The sequence below is a fragment of the Girardinichthys multiradiatus genome, chromosome 6 (assembly GCF_021462225.1).
Source record: "Girardinichthys multiradiatus isolate DD_20200921_A chromosome 6, DD_fGirMul_XY1, whole genome shotgun sequence".
NCBI lineage: Eukaryota > Metazoa > Chordata > Actinopteri > Cyprinodontiformes > Goodeidae > Girardinichthys > Girardinichthys multiradiatus.
Genome location: NC_061799.1, coordinates 35,581,356 through 35,599,097, shown reverse-complemented (window position 1 = coordinate 35,599,097; position 17,742 = coordinate 35,581,356). Strand labels below are relative to the sequence as shown.

General features: G+C 39.7%; 1 protein-coding gene across 3 annotated transcripts in view; it reads right to left on the bottom strand.

The window, feature by feature from the left end:
* Positions 1–10,902: 10,902 nt before the first annotated feature.
* Positions 10,903–17,742, bottom strand: part of acss2l (acyl-CoA synthetase short chain family member 2 like) — a 35,116-nt gene continuing 28,276 nt past the window's right edge. For all 3 annotated transcript variants that reach the window (XM_047368221.1, XM_047368222.1, XM_047368220.1), the window contains exons 12-19: positions 15,883–16,015; positions 15,509–15,565; positions 14,548–14,628; positions 14,259–14,367; positions 14,060–14,128; positions 13,779–13,955; positions 11,402–11,476; positions 10,903–11,322 (exon numbers count right to left, since the gene is read on the bottom strand). In XM_047368221.1, the coding sequence (XP_047224177.1) occupies positions 11,195–11,322; positions 11,402–11,476; positions 13,779–13,955; positions 14,060–14,128; positions 14,259–14,367; positions 14,548–14,628; positions 15,509–15,565; positions 15,883–16,015 (829 nt within the window). In that variant the 3' untranslated portion in view covers positions 10,903–11,194. The remainder of the gene's footprint in view (positions 11,323–11,401; positions 11,477–13,778; positions 13,956–14,059; positions 14,129–14,258; positions 14,368–14,547; positions 14,629–15,508; positions 15,566–15,882; positions 16,016–17,742) is intronic.

Sequence of the window (17,742 nt, the reverse complement as noted above, 5' to 3'; positions counted from 1 at the left end):
GGAGAACATAAATAAGAAGATTGTATCCTCCCAGAAGTCAAATCCTTTTTCATTACGGTCATAAGATGTGCCATCTTAGTCGTGTTTTCCAGCGTGTCACGCAAGATAAAGAATGCGAAAATACACTTTGGGAGTCCGTCGTATAATGATGTGGTGATGTGAAGACATTATTTTTGTGAGGATGTGTTTAGCAATAATCCAGAGGGAAAGATGGACAAGGATGTGCTGGAAATGTTTATCCACAAATTCAGTTTGTGTCTAAACCATTCCGCTGTTTAGTCGTCCAGCATCTTCATTTAAATAAACCCATAGATGTCCTTCATTTAACTTTATTGTATTATTAAAGCAAAGTGACTCTTTTTTTTCAAACAAAAATCTGAATATTAAGTCTAATGAAATCGCTTGCCTTCAGAAGTCACCTAATTAGTAAAGAGTCCACCTGTATGTAATTTAATCTCAGCATAAATCCACCTGTGCTGTGAAGACCTCAGAGGTTTTTAGAGAACATTAGTGAACAAGCAGCATCATGAAGATGAAGAAATACAGCACATAGGTCAGGGAGAAAGTTCTGGAGAAGTTTAAAGCAGTGTTAGCTTATAAAACATTATCCCAAGATTTGAACTCCTTATGGAGCTCACTTCAATCCATCATCTGAACATGGAAAGGGTATGGCTCAACTGCATACCTACCAAGACATGGCTATTCACCTCAACTGACAAAAAACAGGTAAGGAAAGCAACACGGTAACTCTAGAGGAACTGCAAAGATCCACAACTCAGGTGGCAGAACATATTGATGAAATAGCTATTAATCATCCACTCCATTGTAGGAGAGTGGCCAAAGCAACACTATTGTTGACAGAAAGCTATGAGAAGGTTGCTGTTTGCTACAAACCATGTTGGAGCACAGAGAACATGGTGATCTGGTCAGATGAGACCAAATATGGCCAACATGCAAAACCCTCTGTGTGGCAGACAACTAATACTGAATGTCACCTTGAAAATACCGTCCCCACCAGGAAGCATAGAGGTGGCATCATCATGCTGTGGGGATGCTTTTCTTCACCGGGGACAGAGAAGCTGGTCAGAGTCGATGGGAGGATGGATGATCAGGGTGATTCGGGAAGAAAACCTGTTATAACTACTGTTTTAGATCAAAGCATGTTAGAATGGCCCAGTTAAAGTCCAAACCCAAATAAAACTGAATCTGGGGCAGCACTTTGCAAATGCTCTCATAAAATTTTCACTGAGTCGGAGCTATTTAACATTTACCATTTAACAAGAATGGGCAAAAAAATCACTCTAGATTTCTCCCACTTCACAAAAATGCTCCACATTGTATTGATTTATTCTATAAAATCTCAATAAAATACAATGAGGTGTGTGGTTTGATGGGATAGCAATGGGGTATGAACACTGTTCCAAGGCACTGTATATTTTTATTATGGTCCATTGACCTAATTTTTGTATCTTTATGGGTTAGTGTATCCCAAAACCGCATCAAATAGCTCATTTATTTTTGTGAAAAGCAAGAAAAATGATTTAGATCCACTAAAGAGAGAGGATTACAATTATTATTTCCAACCTAAACAGCAGAATAAATCCAAATTATTAAGTGAAAAAGTTTTGCTTCGTCTTTGCACTAAGAGAGAGCTTCAGAAAATGCGTAAGAGGAATCGATAAAGTGGATAAAACAAGGAGCTGAGGGCACAGGATAACTAATGAATAATGAATGGGGCTCTGCTGCAGGCTGGGAGCTGTTGATGTCTCTGAGTGGGTCAGCAGAGGGGAGAAGAAGAGGAGGATGCTCTGCTTTTACTCCCATCTGCCCTGAGAGGAACCCACTACTGCTGAATAATTTACACCGAAGCCTCTGTTCACTCAGGGCACATGCTGATGCTATCTGGAGACCGGCTGCTCCTTTAATGTCGGATGTCAGCAGCACCAGGAAGGAGGTGACCCAGGAGAAGTAAAAGTCACACCCAGCAGTAACAGAAGTACAGCAAAGAGAAAATAAAGATAACATAGATGTGGTGGGGCCTTTGGGAAAAGTTTGATTTCATTGAAGTAGATCTTTGCTAAATGATATGAAGGTCAGCTGAAAGAGGAGAACATTTTTATTTGATCTTACAGCAACTAAAGGTCTTCTTTGTTTTATGATGAAGGTACTTTTGCAGCAATGTTGGTTGTTTCAAATGATGGTTTACCGCCTTTGAAGTTAGAGGCCAAAATGTTCATGAGCTAAATGTTAATGTTTATTCTGCTTTGACTAGGCCATTCCATAACCCACCTTTTTTAACATGACTTGCTGATGTTCTTTAGATCATTGTTCTGCTGCATGACCCAAGTGCACTTGAGCCCAAGGTCACAAACCCATGGCCATACATTTGGCTTCAGGTCTTCCTTGTCCATCAATTACAGCGATTCGTCCAGGTCCTGAAGAAGTAAACCAGTCCTAGACTATCATACGTCCACCACCATGTTTGACTTAAGGTTTGATGTCCTTTTTTGGATTAGCTCAAAAGTCTGGGGATCATCAAGATGTTGTTTTGGGAAATGTGAGACAGCCCTTTGTGTTCTTTTGGGTCAGCAGTGGCTTCGGCCTTGGAGCTTTTTGATGGCGGCCATCTTTGCCCAGTTACTTATTATTGAATCATGAACTCCAACCTTAACTGAGACAAGTGAGGCCATGGTTTCTGGTCTGATAGATGTTATTGACTTTGTCTCCGATCTGAGTTGAATTTTTTTAGTTTGGGGCTTCATGTGTTGCTTTTTGAAATCTTCTGGCCTACTTCATGTTGTCAAACAGGTTCTATTTAGGCGTTTCCTTGATTCTATGGGGCAGGCAGTAATCAGGCCTGGGTGTGGCTGGTGAATTTAACTAATAAAATGTGGTTATTCCGAGGTAATTTATGATTTAACAGGATTCCTTACCAGTTTGTGTAAAAAATCAATCAGAAAACAGCAGATCATTCAAAATCCTGACCAACACCAGAAATATGAATCACACCAGACCTTAAATCACTGCACTGGCTGCCTGTTGGTAAATGGATAGATTTAAAATCGAGAGGGGAACTGTGAAGTCCCTCCAAGGCATCTCTGAGGGCCAAATACATTTTTTATATTTTCTGTATGGACTTTATAATCATCAAAAATGTTACGCTTATATCTGAATTATATTTCATATTTAATGATTTTTTTAAAAAGTTAATTAACCGCTTTGTTATTGTTGAAACTGCTAGGTTTTCATCCTACCAAAATTCCTTCTGCTCTGTTGCTAGGCAGATAAAAGGACTACTAGATTGGTATGGCCTCTGGAATATAATTGCAGGCCTTGCAATACTAACTCTCTGGCAGATTCATGATCAATGACCAACATTCTGACTTCCGAACAGGAAATTTCAACTGGAACACCCCCAAAAGTCGGAATTATGAGTCAGAAAGTCGGGGCAATAGGGCCATACTCGACTTCTGCATTCAAGATGGCTGCTACTCGCATCAACAGTGAAAAACTTTGTTACTGTGACTGTTTTTAGCAGTTCTGTATTATTTATGTAACATGTAGTCAGTCGTACACGCACTACTTTTCAGTGTTGATAAGAGGTGATGTTTCAACGGTGTTTGTGTGCGTAGAACAGTGTTTATTGTTATTGTTGTAAGACTGCTGTTACAGTTGCCAGCAATATGAACAAAATCTAGCAGGATACTAGAACGCTACAACTCAGAGATGACGTAAACTCCAACGTCCCAGTTCCGACTTCCGAGGTTAATGGAATGCACCATCATGCTGCATTTCGGTTGTACTGGGAAATGGAAATTTCCTGGTTTCTAGTCATTAATTTGAACTGGAACGCCCCCTCAGGTGGGACATCCCACTCGGAAAGTGGGAGCAACTGCTAGTTAGGATTGACCTCTCACACCCTGGTCAGAGAGTCTTTAAATTTCTTTTCTAGGAGGTTTTTTGAGTTTAAAAAGTAAGACAGAAACAGCTTCTACCCAAAGTGCTGTTTTCCAAAAGTTTATTATGATATTTTGTGTATTTATTGCGGAACCAACTGTGGAAAAATAGGAAAAGTAACAATCCCAACACTTTTTATTGTCTACATTCTTATGATGAAAAAATTAATGAAACAAAAATGGTAAATGGTACGATAACTGCCCATCCTTGCCTGCCAAATGTAGTGTGGAGAAATCCTTTGCGACTGCAGTATTGCACACATCAACACTGCAACGACAATTCTGATTCAGTATAGTGTGCAGTGCTGTTCCAGAGTAATCGGTATGCTTTCCCAACTCATTAGGTTTCGGGTAAATTCACATCTCATGTCTAATTTGAACTTTGATAAAAGGGACTGGCTTTCATAGCTAAATATGGTTTAAATTTGACCGCTCATCGTTTTTCAGGCTCCTGGTTCAATGTTGTATGCTTGCCTATTGGTGCATTAGTGCAGTGGTTGGATTATTGGCCGGAGGATTCGACACAGACCTGAGGTTTTTTTTATATATTTCAACCTCTTGGTTAAAAAACTTTTTCTCTTAGATGTTTTGAAATTACATGTCAAAGAGCCGGGGTCACCGAGCCACGGTTTGCTGCTGCAGTGAACAGAGTTGGGTCTAATACATTTCTGAGTTGCCTGTGGGGTATGAACCATGTAGATCCCCCAGGTCATCAGAGACCTATTTAATATTACTGTCCACCACAATATGTCTGAGCTACAGACATGAAGACTGAGCCACTATCTTTCTCCTCAGCTGAATAATCTAATTTCTTCCTGTGTGGTAGAACGTTTTTCCTGGAAAACATTTATCAGACATCCTGTGTTCTCCACTAATGTGCTAAATTTACAACGTGATTCATCATGAAACAATACTCTTACATCAGTGTTTATGTCATATGTGGTCTGATGTACTGTGTGTTTGTGCTGGCATAGTAATATTTTATTGTCAGAGCTTCAAATACATTGATAATTGCACTCTTTTTCCAGAGAAACACAAAATTAACAAAACATTATCAGAAAACATCACGTTTATTTTTATTTTATTTAATTCCCTAATATTTAATAAATCTACACACTGTCAGCATCGTTTTTTCTATGCAGCAGCTTCATTAGACAGTAGAAATAAACCTTGTGGTAAACGCTTGAGGATAAATGCTCTCTATGTGGAAGCATATCAACAAATCTGAGTGGAGTTAAAAGGAAATGAATTGGGGAAAAAGCCAAACAAATCGATCACGTCCTCCTTTTTATTCCATGAATATGAAGTAAACTGAATTTTGTTTTATTGCCTTTCTAGTGTTCATGGTCTACTGTAAACAGTGCTATGAAAGTATTTAACCCCTTTTAGACTTCTCAAGAAAATAGCTGTGATTAGTAATTGTTTTGGCTTAATTACCGCCTGATATCAGGAATCAAGAAATCACTTAAAAAGAACCTGTGTGACAACATGAAGTAGGCTTAGAGATCCCAAAAAGCAACGCATCATTCTGCGATCTATAGAAATTCAAGAACAAATGAAAATCAAAGTCAGTGACATCTATCAGTCTGGAAATGGTTACAAATCTATTTCTAAGGTGTTGGGCTTCCAGTGAACCACAGTCAGAGTCATTATCCACAAATGGAGAAAACATGGAACATTGGTGAACCTTCCCAGAAGAAACCGGCCTGTTGAAATTACTCAAAGAGCGCATCCACATCTCATGGGAGAGCTCCAAGGCAGAAACCACTCGGTGGTTAATACTTGGGTATTACCACTTTGGTATGTCGAAAGTGGAGTGTGTCCTGTTACATCTGATGCAAAATTAAGACCGTATTTTAGAAAAGAACATCGGACGAACAGTTAAACATGGTGGTGTTAGTCTGATGGTCTGGGGCTACTGCGCTTCTACAGGGCCTGGACTAGTCTAGACTTAAATCCGATGTGGAATAATACTAAGCAGGCTGTTCATGTTCGAAAAACCCTCCAATGTGGCTGAATGAAAACAATTCTGCAAAGAGGAGCGGGCCAAAATTCCTCCACAGTGATGTAAAAGGCTCATCGCTGGACATAGCAAGTTACCGCCAAGGGTGGCACAATCAGTTATTAGGTTTAGGGGGCAAATATTTTTCACAGCTCTGTAAATGAAAAACTCTTCAGATTTTAGCGTCTTTAATCTTTTTGAAAAACATTTACATTTATAACAAATTATCCAATCATTTGCTGTCTGGCATTACAGGTTGGAACATTTCACTCAGAATAAACTAATTTCTTTCCCTGCGTCCTCATTTTGTAAAGCCTGTTCATTAAAGATGCACATATCTGTTGGGCATCCAGACTGAACGTGCTGCAGGATGTACACTCTGGAATGAGCTGCAGATGAAAACAATGAAAAGCTTCTGTTTTATCCGCATTTGCCTATATGATAAATAATTCAGCAGTGGTTGGAAACAGTTTGGACCCTGGCTGCATGTATCCTCGTCTGGCTTGTTTTATAAGGTTCTACAGTTGACATATGAGGGACCCGGATGATTCGGTACTGACAGACAGCCTGGGTGACGCTTCACTAACTGATCTAAGGTCACTATGAGGACGGATAGCAGCGCTGCGCATGCAAACACCCGCAATGATTCTGAAAACTGAGGCTTGAAAAGTACCTGGACATCTGACAGACGGGTCCACCTTGCTACCAAAGGGAGTGTTACCTCTTTAGTCCATTTTGCACAAGAAGCTTGTAACATGTTCAGTTATTGATTTTGATTAGACACAATGATGAGGGAAATTTCATTTTTATTGTGTCTACTTTTGAACAAAAATAAAGTTCACGTTTTAGTTACCTGGTTAGTTTCAGTCATGGCGAAAAACGAAACACGTTTTTGGTGCTTCCAAAGCTTTTCCAAATAATCTGAACACAGAAAATTGACCCAAGGGTCAGACTGTGCAATGATTAGAGAAGTCAAATGACAAAAAACGCCAAAAAGAGCTGCATGTCGGACTCTTCAGTTAGCATCTAGAATATTAAAGTTCATGGAAGGACAGTTAGAGAAAGACTGAACATATATTACTTCTCTGAGAGGAACATGGCTGACCAAGTTAGGATTGCAGTGTTGGATTTTACTGAACCCTTCTGCAGCTGCTGTTTGGACAGACCAAAGTAGAGATGCTAATTCATGATGCACAGCTCCATGTTTGGTAAAAACCAAAGAGCTCAACACACCTCATACCAACTGCCAAGCACGGTGGTAGAGGGTTGATGATTTGGGCCTGTTTTGCAGCCACCGGACCTGGCAGCCTTCCGGTCATTGAGTCAGTTGTGAACTCCTCTGTATCCAAAGAGTACTACAGTCAGACATGAGGCCATTCTAATTTCCCCTCGGGGATCAATAAAGTATCTTTGAATTGAATTGAATTGAATCTGCTGAAGCTGGGCCCAAACTGGGTCACCAACAGAACAATTATCCCAAACACAAATCTAAAGCAGGATGGCTGATAAAGGAAAAATTCAGTGTTGCAAAGGCCTAGTCAAAGTCCAGACCTCAGTCTTATTGAAATGCTGCGTTGTGACTTTAAGGGAGTTGTGTAGAAATGAATGTGTCATGAAGGCCTTGAAAGTACTTGGACCACATGTCTTTTTGTGTTAGTTTTGACTTTTCTGTTTATTTTCTTGGTCTTGTAGTTGACCATATATTCCTTTAATAACTTCCCAGATCCCTGCGTTTTCCCATTTACTTGAGTTGAGTCGTTTCTCCGGTCAGACCTCCTCAGTTGCCTCCATCTCTCGATTTCCTTGCAGCTGCTGTTTCCCATCCAGTAATCACCCTCCCTGTTTGTTTCACATGGTGATCACATGGTGAACTTTTAGCGTTTTCTACCCTAATATTTGATGCAAAAGAATGAAGCCTGCATCATTTATGCTACCCCACAGATATTTAACATAACCTTTTTGGTTCATGCTGAGGATAAATAATCTGAATGTAGAGGAATGGTGATGAGGTTGGGCCAAAATCAATGAGAAAAAATAAAAAAAGGTAAAATCAGTAAATAAGTTAAACACCTAATTATTATTTAATGTATATGAAATAAACTGAGGATTTGTTTATATGACCTGTTTAGTGTTTATTGCCTATGTGAAAAAGTATTCCTCATCACAGTCACCTGAAATAGCCCCATTTATCTGATAGGAATATTTAATTATTCTACACAGGATTATTTCCAGAACATTTTGTACAGATTACAGTATAAATGTACTTTGTACGTAGAAACATACAAAATGTTCAAATTCCTGCTGCGTTTAGTGGCTTTAAACTGATTCAGACTATATGGTACTGTATCTTTACAGGTTCGTCCAAATTTAGCCAAGTATTCCTGAGCTGCAAACCATGTGGTGTGGGTTTTAAATTAAAAGTAAAAAAAGCCAAGAAAATACTGTAATCAGAAATAAGAAAAACTAACAGACAATACCTACCCTTCTTTTAATGTTTAAAAGATTCTAAGAAGTATTATAAGAAAAACCCACATTTCTGTTGCATAAGTTAAAACTGAGTTTACTGATTTACTGGTTAATAAACGATGATAAATATGAATAGAAGTCCTTTAAGTTTCCCTAAAGGCCTAATGAAAAATGAGTCCTGCTGTCCAAACAATCAGACGACAAATAAGGACACATTTCAATGAACTGTTTTTGATTGTCCTGCAGAGAGAATTAACATCTTCACGCTGCTCCTAGGAGCAATCTGTCAAACTTGGACCCTGAGTTACAAACGCCTGCAGCTTTGAACGAAAAACCTTTTAAAAAAAACGACAATGAGCAGCACAGTTGGGCCTGGGGTTGTCATGCCGACGATACAAAAAGCTCCCTGGGCTCGGACGGAGACAAATGGAGAATCCGTGGCTTGGACGACCCGACGGCTCTCTGTTAGACAGTGGCTGACCCTGTGGAGGCAGCGGGAGCTCTGAGTGTGTTCAGGCTGGGACAGCAGCAGCTCCTGCAGGAACGCTGCATTGTGGCATAAAACAGACTGGGTCTTTGTGTGTGGAGAGCAGCAACATGACCTTTTGAACCCGGCAAGCCGACGTTCAGGCGGGAATCTCTCCAGAAACTTTAACAGCGGAAGCAATATTTGTTTGGAACAAGCTCAATGTTACCAATGGTCACATAACCCTTATTTTTAATTTATGGAAATTTCAACATTTAAAACGCCACTGTGAGAGAAATAAATGTTTGAGTTAATACCAAAAGATAAATGAATGGCAAGAGATCCGCATTTGGAACAGAAGAACTGAGGCTTCCTCTTGATTCATTCTTCTATCAGAGGAGATAATCAATCATGACCGACAGAGACACCTAAAATGGGTTTCTGTGGTGATCCTCGAGTGGCGGCATGTTTTTTCTCCTTCTCTCTCCATCCCACCTTTTCTCTGCAGGTGAGGAGCTCCTCTCTCACCTGCTGCTGATCCCACAATGTGGGAAAGGAGTGTCAGACTCATGCAGCGTTTAGATGTGTCCCTGCTCCAAAAGACTTGAATCAAATAGCAAAAATGCCTCCTAAGCATGCACTCATGTTCATCAGAGTCCTGATAATTACCTAATTATTGTATTCATGTGTGTTAAAGCAGAGACGTAGCTAAAGGTTGCAAGAAACAGGCCCCTGAGAACCCGGTTTTGGTATAGGTGGACCAGCAGTACTCTCCAGTACTGCCAGATTGTACAGTCTTGGTTGCTGTTGTAAAGCTACGTAGTTGCTAGTTCTTCCAAGTTTCTTATACCTTGTTTCCTTGTGCTCTGGATACCCAAACGACTTCCTGATTCAAACCTTGTTAATGCATAGGTTTATTTAAAAATACATCCAAAAATTCGTGTTTTTCTTAAAATATTTGACATTTTTGTAAATGTAGTTTCTATACCTGGTTTTCTAAGTGAGGGATTGTTTAATGGATGTTACATTTTATAATTTGTTCTCAAGGAATCTCCCTTATTTTGAGGGAAAGTGGCTTAATCTTTCCACTCCAGTTTTGATCTGTTCTTAAAATCCCTGGCGAGCTTTCAGTTACACCATCTGTCTTTGCTTTTCATGAACGAAAACAAAAAAAGGACCTTCATTAAGAGCCATAATAATTCCTCCTTTTGTTTGTTTCTGGAGTTTGCCTCAGACTGCTCTGGCACAAACCCAACAGGCCACATTCATTCACTTCTTGGTTCATCTCCCAGCAGCGCAAATACTCACACGTCTAAAGATGATCCTTCAAGGAAACACAACAAAGCAGTTTGAAGTCTTTTTCTGAATCAGCATGGAGCCACAAATAATAAAGCCCAAAAAAGTCACCCATTTAAACTCCAGGCCAGACAAATAGCTGTTGTTTTTCACCAGGTTATTTGAGTGATAGATTGGAAAATGCAAAGAAACCAGCAGCGGACATGCCGGGACACCAAACATCTGCGGGATGTAGAAGAGGAGGGTGGGATGAAGATGTGAAGAGGAAGAGGTGGTGGTGAAGAGGTTGTCGTGGTTACAAGCAGCCGGCTGCTGGGGGTTATGATGTAAAATCTCGGTTTCTCCGTCCTCCTGCAGCGCTGTGTGCACGTGGCACAGAGGAAACAAACAAAGGAGATTCCTCCACTGAACATCATCTGTGCAACGTGATCCAGCCATATCTTCTCTTTGTGCTTCTGTTGTCAATTTTAAGTCAACTGAAGTTTGTAATTTCTAAATAATCTCACTCTCTTACCATAAAATACCCTCTTATTTCCCAGGTTTCCTGAAATAACTCCTGTTAACCACACAGTAAGGCAGCTTGTGGGAGTTTTCTGCATTGTTGCACAGAGAAAAAGGGTAGAACACTCTTTTTCAGGCAGTAGCTGCAGAGGATGATTCCTGCCACATGAGGGCGACAAGGACATCTCAACATGAAGGGGGAACAGCAAAAAGCACAAGGATGACACACTTTATTATGATCGGGTCATAGAAATGTTTTGCATTGTGGTAATATACATAAAGCATCAGCAAAAAAATACACTTCAATTAAAATCTGCTAAATTTTGGCCCAAAAATCTACAAAAAACAAACTTTTCTGGTTTTCAAAATTATTTTCTGTTTCTAAATGTCTTTGTTCAATCCCAACTTTGTCCATAACAGAGTAGATTAAACAAATCCAGCCGCTGTGATTGTCTTCATCAGTACTGTTGCATAATCACAGAAGGAAGAAGAGATGAAGATGTTTCCTCAGGCAGCGGCTTCACTCCTCTGGCTGAACAACACCTCCACCACCTTAGGGTCGGCCAGCGTGGAGAGGTCCCCCAGGTCCTTCTCATTGCGAGCGATCTGCCGGAGGATTCGCCTCATTATCTTTCCTGAAGAGGAGGAGGAGGAGATGAGCTTTTCAGAGGAAAACAAAGGAGCACAGAAGGAGGAAGAGGGTGCAGATGTTACCTGAGCGGGTCTTTGGCAACACCGGGGCGTTTTGAATGAAGTCTGGCGTGGCGATTGGTCCAATTTTCTCTCTAACTGAGGAGGAAGTAGAAAAAGGGGCCAATATTAATTTATTCACTGTTTTTGTAAATAAAAGTTCCACAAAAAACATTAAATGACTAAAAAGAACAAACTTAAAAGGAACATTTTGAACAATCCGAAGCTACACCAGTCCACCAGTGAGTTTAAAACCTGAACGCCCTGTAGAAGTTATTAAACAGCTTTTGTAAAATGGGAATATTTTTATGCGACTTTAAATCTAACATGATTTTTAAAAAACAAGGAGCGGTCTTCTGTGTGTAAAGGTTAAAAGTACAAAATCTGACTTATGTTTGACAATGTTTTTTTTTCCATTACGATAAATAAATGTCATTGTAGATGACATTTTTATTTCATTTCTAATGTATATGTGAATAGTTAGTGGAAATCCAGGACTAAAAAGTATTTTTCCAGATACTTTTCTAGTTTTTTTAAAGGATTAAAATAATAATAATTGAGCTCATCGCATTTATTCACCCATGCAGCTACTTCCTCACATATTTCAATATAAAATGACCTTTATGCATTGTCTCATACAACTGGACTGAGTTTGGATTGTGTAAGATGGCTTTAACTATTTAATGTTTTTTTGCAGCTTTTAGAACAAAACCAATATTTCAACAAGGATACAAAACAGAATATTTTATATTATATATGAAATATCGTGTATTTGCTATACATGCTATATTGAATATCTTCAATATTGAATTTTGTACATAATAAATGGTGCCTTCAGATATTAAAGCGTCCCTTGATAAAGATGAGCACAAAAGCCTTAAAATAAATGGTTGTTACAGAGAGATTTGCTTTACTTTCCTTACCGTCCTGCTCGCTGCTGACAAGATAAACCTTTTATAACATTTGTAGCTATTTTTCTAACTATATGTCAGCAGGTTTAGACAAGCAACTATTTTCTTGTAGCCCGTAGCTGATGTATGGAGATCAACACACATCTGCCTTACTTGAATGTCATGGCCTCTGAGACATGTCATATTCATACCCCTGGGAAACTCTTAGGTTTGATTTATTTTCTCTGCAGTGAAGCATGGTGGTGGCAGCATCATGCTGTAGGGATGTTTTTGTTTTACTTCCACTGACTTAAGATTGAGCATAACCATGCACATAATGTTGAAGCAACACCTTAATCCAATGAATCACAGCCTGTGTTTCAGAGCAGCTTCATTTTCTGAGTAATTAAGATCAACACACATCTGCCTTTCTTGAACGTCATGTTTAGACCGCTTTAGAAGACTACGTTGCGCTCTCCTTGTACTGGGACGTCGGATTTTCAGAGTTCCCAGTCATAAAAACAACAGAAACAGCTCCTGAAGGTGTAATTCTGACTGGGAAAGTCAGATTTAGCTGAGGAACCCAGAAATTGGTATCAAATAAGGCTGTGTGCAGGTAAAGTGTAGTGAAAGTTGCTGGTTTTAACTATTTATTAAAATGTCTATTTGTAAATATGTTCCATTTGTCTTTGAATGCATAAAATTGAGAGAAATATCAGTCAGCGCTTGCTTCATAAATACATTTGGCTTCAAAGCTAAATTTTATTCATTCCCAGCTGTTTTTTTCTTTGATTTGGTATAAAATTTTAAGACTTATTCTTCAAACACGACCAGGATACGAAGCTATATCCATGTTCACCAGCTGAAGAAGTTGAAATTAAAACTTTGGTTGTATTTTAGGATCAGATCATGTTTCTGCTTTGAGGATTTGATCCTGCCTTCATGTTTGAGCTGGATTATGGTGACATTTTATACATGCATGCTTGTTTTAAATGTCTTCATTCACTGGATGGTGTTTGTCATGGAGATTTAAAATTTCTAACAGGTTTAAATGTTTCACACATCATTATACGTTGTACACACAGCCTTGGCCACCTGTAGACTCTATCATTGGACACTTTTATTTATAACGTCATACTTGGACTGCTTGCTTCATATTTACTTACTTTCTGATCCTAAACCAAACTTTTCTTTTCAGAAAAAAAGAAATCTTTTCAGTTTTTCGCTCCATCTGCAAGGAACCAGTCACTGAAAAGCTTGAACGTAAAAGGTCACTGAGGTCACTAAATGTTGTTCGTAAAGATCTTGAAATGTTTTCGTTGAGGGCTTCTTTTGTTTTATTCTTTGTTTTGTTGTAAATGTCATTTAACTCTTTGCTGCTGCCAGTCGTGGTCAGGACTGTCTTGTATAGGAGATTCTTAAACTCCTGGTGAAATAAAGGATAATAAAGTTCTCACAGGAAAATTCTCACCAATATCCCTGTAATCCAGGTTTTTTCCCTCCTGACTCACCCAGTCTCTTGAGCTCATCCGCCATCTTCTTGTCGAACTCCTTGCTGTGTTTGAGGGAGACGAAGCAGTAGAGGCTCTCTCCCTTCACCGTGTGAGGTCGGCTCACCACGGCGGCCTCCGACACGGCCGGGTGCAGCGTCAGCGCCGCCTCCACCTCCGCCGTGCTCAGAAGATGGCCTGGAGGACGTCGCAAAGTCACAAACTAAACACGAGGTCGGCGGGAGAGGAATGACTTGCTTCAAAGGTTTTACTTGTTTTCCTGCTTTTTGTAGCAAACTTACCCGACACGTTCAACATGTCGTCGATCCTCCCTGTGATCCAGAAGTATCCGTCTTTATCCCGCCTGCCGCCTGAAGCAGAGAAAAACAAGCTCAATAACCTCCAAAAGAGGTTTAAAACCAAAACATCTGTGACCTTGTGAGAAGTGGAGATGTGTACTGTGGCTGACAAAACGGGGGAAATTTTATTTTGATGTCTCACCGTCACCAGTCACATAAAAGCCTGGGAACTTCTTGAAGTAGGTGTTTTCGAAGCGCTCATGGTTTTCATAAACTGTGCGCATTAGTCCTGGCCAGGGTTTTCTGAAAACCTGCAAAACAGACAGAAAGAGGAAGAGAAAAGCTTTACCCCTGCACACAATTTTAATTCCCACAACAGTTTTTAGCTTTAAAGTAAAAAAATAATCACTTCATTAAGGTCACATATAAGATTGGTTTTGCTGGAAAGCTACTGAATTTATTTTAAGTTAAAGGAAGAAAAATAAAATTACCAGATAACCCTCAGCCTCGCCTTCCACTTCCTCTCCGTGCTCATTCAGGATGGTGGGCTCCACTCCGAAGAAAGGAAAGGTCTGAAATAGGAGTTGAGAAAAATAGGAGCATTAACGAGTATGTAGAAAAAAACTTGAGATCCACATAAATTAGAAATTCAGACTGGACCTTGGATGTAATCTGAAGGTCTAGAGGTGTTTCTACCTCCTGAAGGATCCAGATTATAATGCAAACATCCAGAGAGTTTCCCAGAGTGTTAAACGGTGAAAACCTGATCTAAAGCTGTTCTGTACACATGAATAAACTACATTTCTGCCAGCTGATGTGTTGGATCTATCAACAGTTAATGGATAATTGTTGCTGCACAACTACTGAATCAGACATGTATGTTTTAATATTTTTAATTAAAAAATCATGTTAAAAATGTTCATGTCTCATTTGTTTATTATTTTAGGGTTGCAACTAATTAATATTTTGCTAATCAATTAATCTCTTGATTATTTTTCAATTAATGGAATAAAAATCAGATAGCAAAAGGTGCTTAATAGGAGATTTTTTACATAATTTGTACCAGGTGAAGCTAAAGCTTTGCCACTGGAGCAGTTCTGGATAGAGCATATTAAAAACAAAGAAGGTTTTTCATCTTAAATGCAAAATGTATACGTTTTTTTGTACAGTTTTGGCTTAAATACAGTTTGTTTCAGCAAACGGCATGTTTTAGAGTCTGTATACTCCAGTTAACGATTATTTGATTACTAAATTACTTGATTAATCCAATAATCGATAAATAACGATGAATAAGATTAATTGTCTCAACCCTATTTACTCATATTAATGCAGAAATCTGGAAAAACTCAAAGCAGTTCATAAACTTTCAAGCAAGATTCTGTCTGTTTCTATAAAACCTTTAAATAAGACATTTTAATTTTAGTTGAAAATGTCAAAGTAGGTGTCACTTACAGCAGATCCTGGTTTTAGAGGCGTGGCTGCAGGTAGAGGTGTCAGGACATGACCTCCCTGCAGGAGATAACAACAAAACATCACTTGAAGGCGTCGGTCTGTATGTAAAAATCTACATAATGTGTTTCACTTAGTGACGGAGTTACTGAAATAAATGAAATGAGTATTTCTGGGCTGTTCATCGTGCTCAGTGCCCACACCTGATGCATATTTTTAGTGGTCGTGAAGCTAAAGCTCAAAGGACATTGAGGGGGGAGAAAGAAAAGGAGGCTGAAAATATTGAAATTAATCATAATCGCTATCGCGTCACAGTTTTCAGCAACGGTATCGTGATTAGCTCCGAGTGTCCGAATGATTGGGTGTGAGTCTCTCACCGTCTCAGTCTGCCAGAAAGTATCGACCACAGGACATCTGCTCTGACCGACCACCTCGTAAAACCACTGCCATGCCTCAGGGTTGATGGGCTCGCCTACAGTACCCAGAATCCTCAGGCTGGAGAGGTCATACCTGGCAAGACAATGAGGAAAAGCCTTAAAAAACTGACATGACACTAATTATAAGGCCATCTCTCATCTGTGCACTTTTTAACTTTTTAACCAAGCGGAGCACATTTACTCGACAAATGTGATATACTTGGTGAAAGCATTTTTATCTTCTAGATCTTTTCTCAACTCAGTGTTGTCATGTTTCTTTTAAAGTCAATTAACAATAAAATCAAACAAAGCACATGTTTAAGAAGACAGCTTATAGGTACGCTTTGCCTTCATGGAGATATATTGTATTAATATTTAGTTTTTATGTTTCCTGGATAAAAATTTTGCCCTTATTCAGTAGATTAGACATTGTTATTTCCATACAAATGCAATGTATGAGTACTATTAAATCTGTATTTTGAACATATAAACTATAAATGCTAGAAAAAGAAAGAAAATTTAAATATAAAATAAAACCATCATATTTTAATACATAGTGAATTAAATCATTTTTGACAAATTTAAATCATCACATATGAATAAATAGTGAACAATTATTTATTGGATTGCGTGACTTTTGACTGAGCTTTCATTATAAAAAGGAAGGAGGACATGTTTTGTCAGCTAGTGAGTAAATAAAATAATCAGTGCCACGATTTCATGCAGCAGGCTTGTCTAACACTAGCAAATGTCTCCATTTTGTGCCTGAATCTACCAAATATCTAAGACCCCAGAGAGTAAGAGATTGGGTTCAAGGATCTTCAGTGGGTCCTGAAATGAACATGAAGCTTTTGTTAAAGAGCCCTAAAAGCAATAAATAAAAGGATAAATAATATTTTGAACAATAATTTGTTGATAAACCTCCATTTCACTCACAATGTTTTTATAACCACGTCCTTTTTAATTTAAGGACTTTGGCCTGGCGCATGTTTCTCTCTCATGGACTGGCGGGGTGGGGCTGAACTGGTTGGTGTTTCTCTCTGAGCTGTTGTTGCAGTGGCGGTGATGTGGTGTGTTTGTGTGGTTGCAGGGGCATGGTGGGGGCCCCGGGTGCGTGCCTTTTACCAGGGACCTCTAGCCGGGTGAGTTTATCCCATCTTGGTGTGGGGCCAGGGGGTCCGTTGTAAACACATTGCTTGGTGGTGTCTGCTCTGTTGCACTTGTGGCCGGAGGCTGGGTTGGTGTTGTGTGGGGCCATTGCCATTGCGGCGCACTGTGTGGTGGAGGGCAGGGAGATTCACATTGAGATTCATGGGTGGTGGGGGGCTCATGGGGTTGAAATCGGAATTCATTGTGGGGTAGGGACTGTTTCATCCTGGGACGGCTCTAGTTGGCGGGCTCGGTTGGTCCAGGTAGACCCCCAAGCAGAGGCTATGTCAGGCCTCTGCTTAGGGAGTGATTTGCCCCGGGGTCTCGGGTCTCTGGGTCCATGGCTGGGCATAGACGGCAGCCGGCGGGGCCTGTGGGCTCATCACTGCAGCTCCCAGGGGCTTCTGCACTGTGGCTGCCGGGTGGTTTCCCTGGGGCTCTCCTCTGCTCTTCTCTGGGGGGGTTGTGGTAGACACTCTTTCTTGCTTCTTTTTTTTTTCATTTTCCTCTTCGTTTCCGTCTCCGTGTCCATTGCAATTAAAATAATCCCAAAGCAGTTTCTAATAAAGTTTCTTTTATAAATATCAAGCAGAGCTTTAAAGCGTTAGCTGTAATACTTCTCCTGTGAAAGTAAATCTGTTGGGCTTTTTCTTGGCACTCAGACAACAGTTA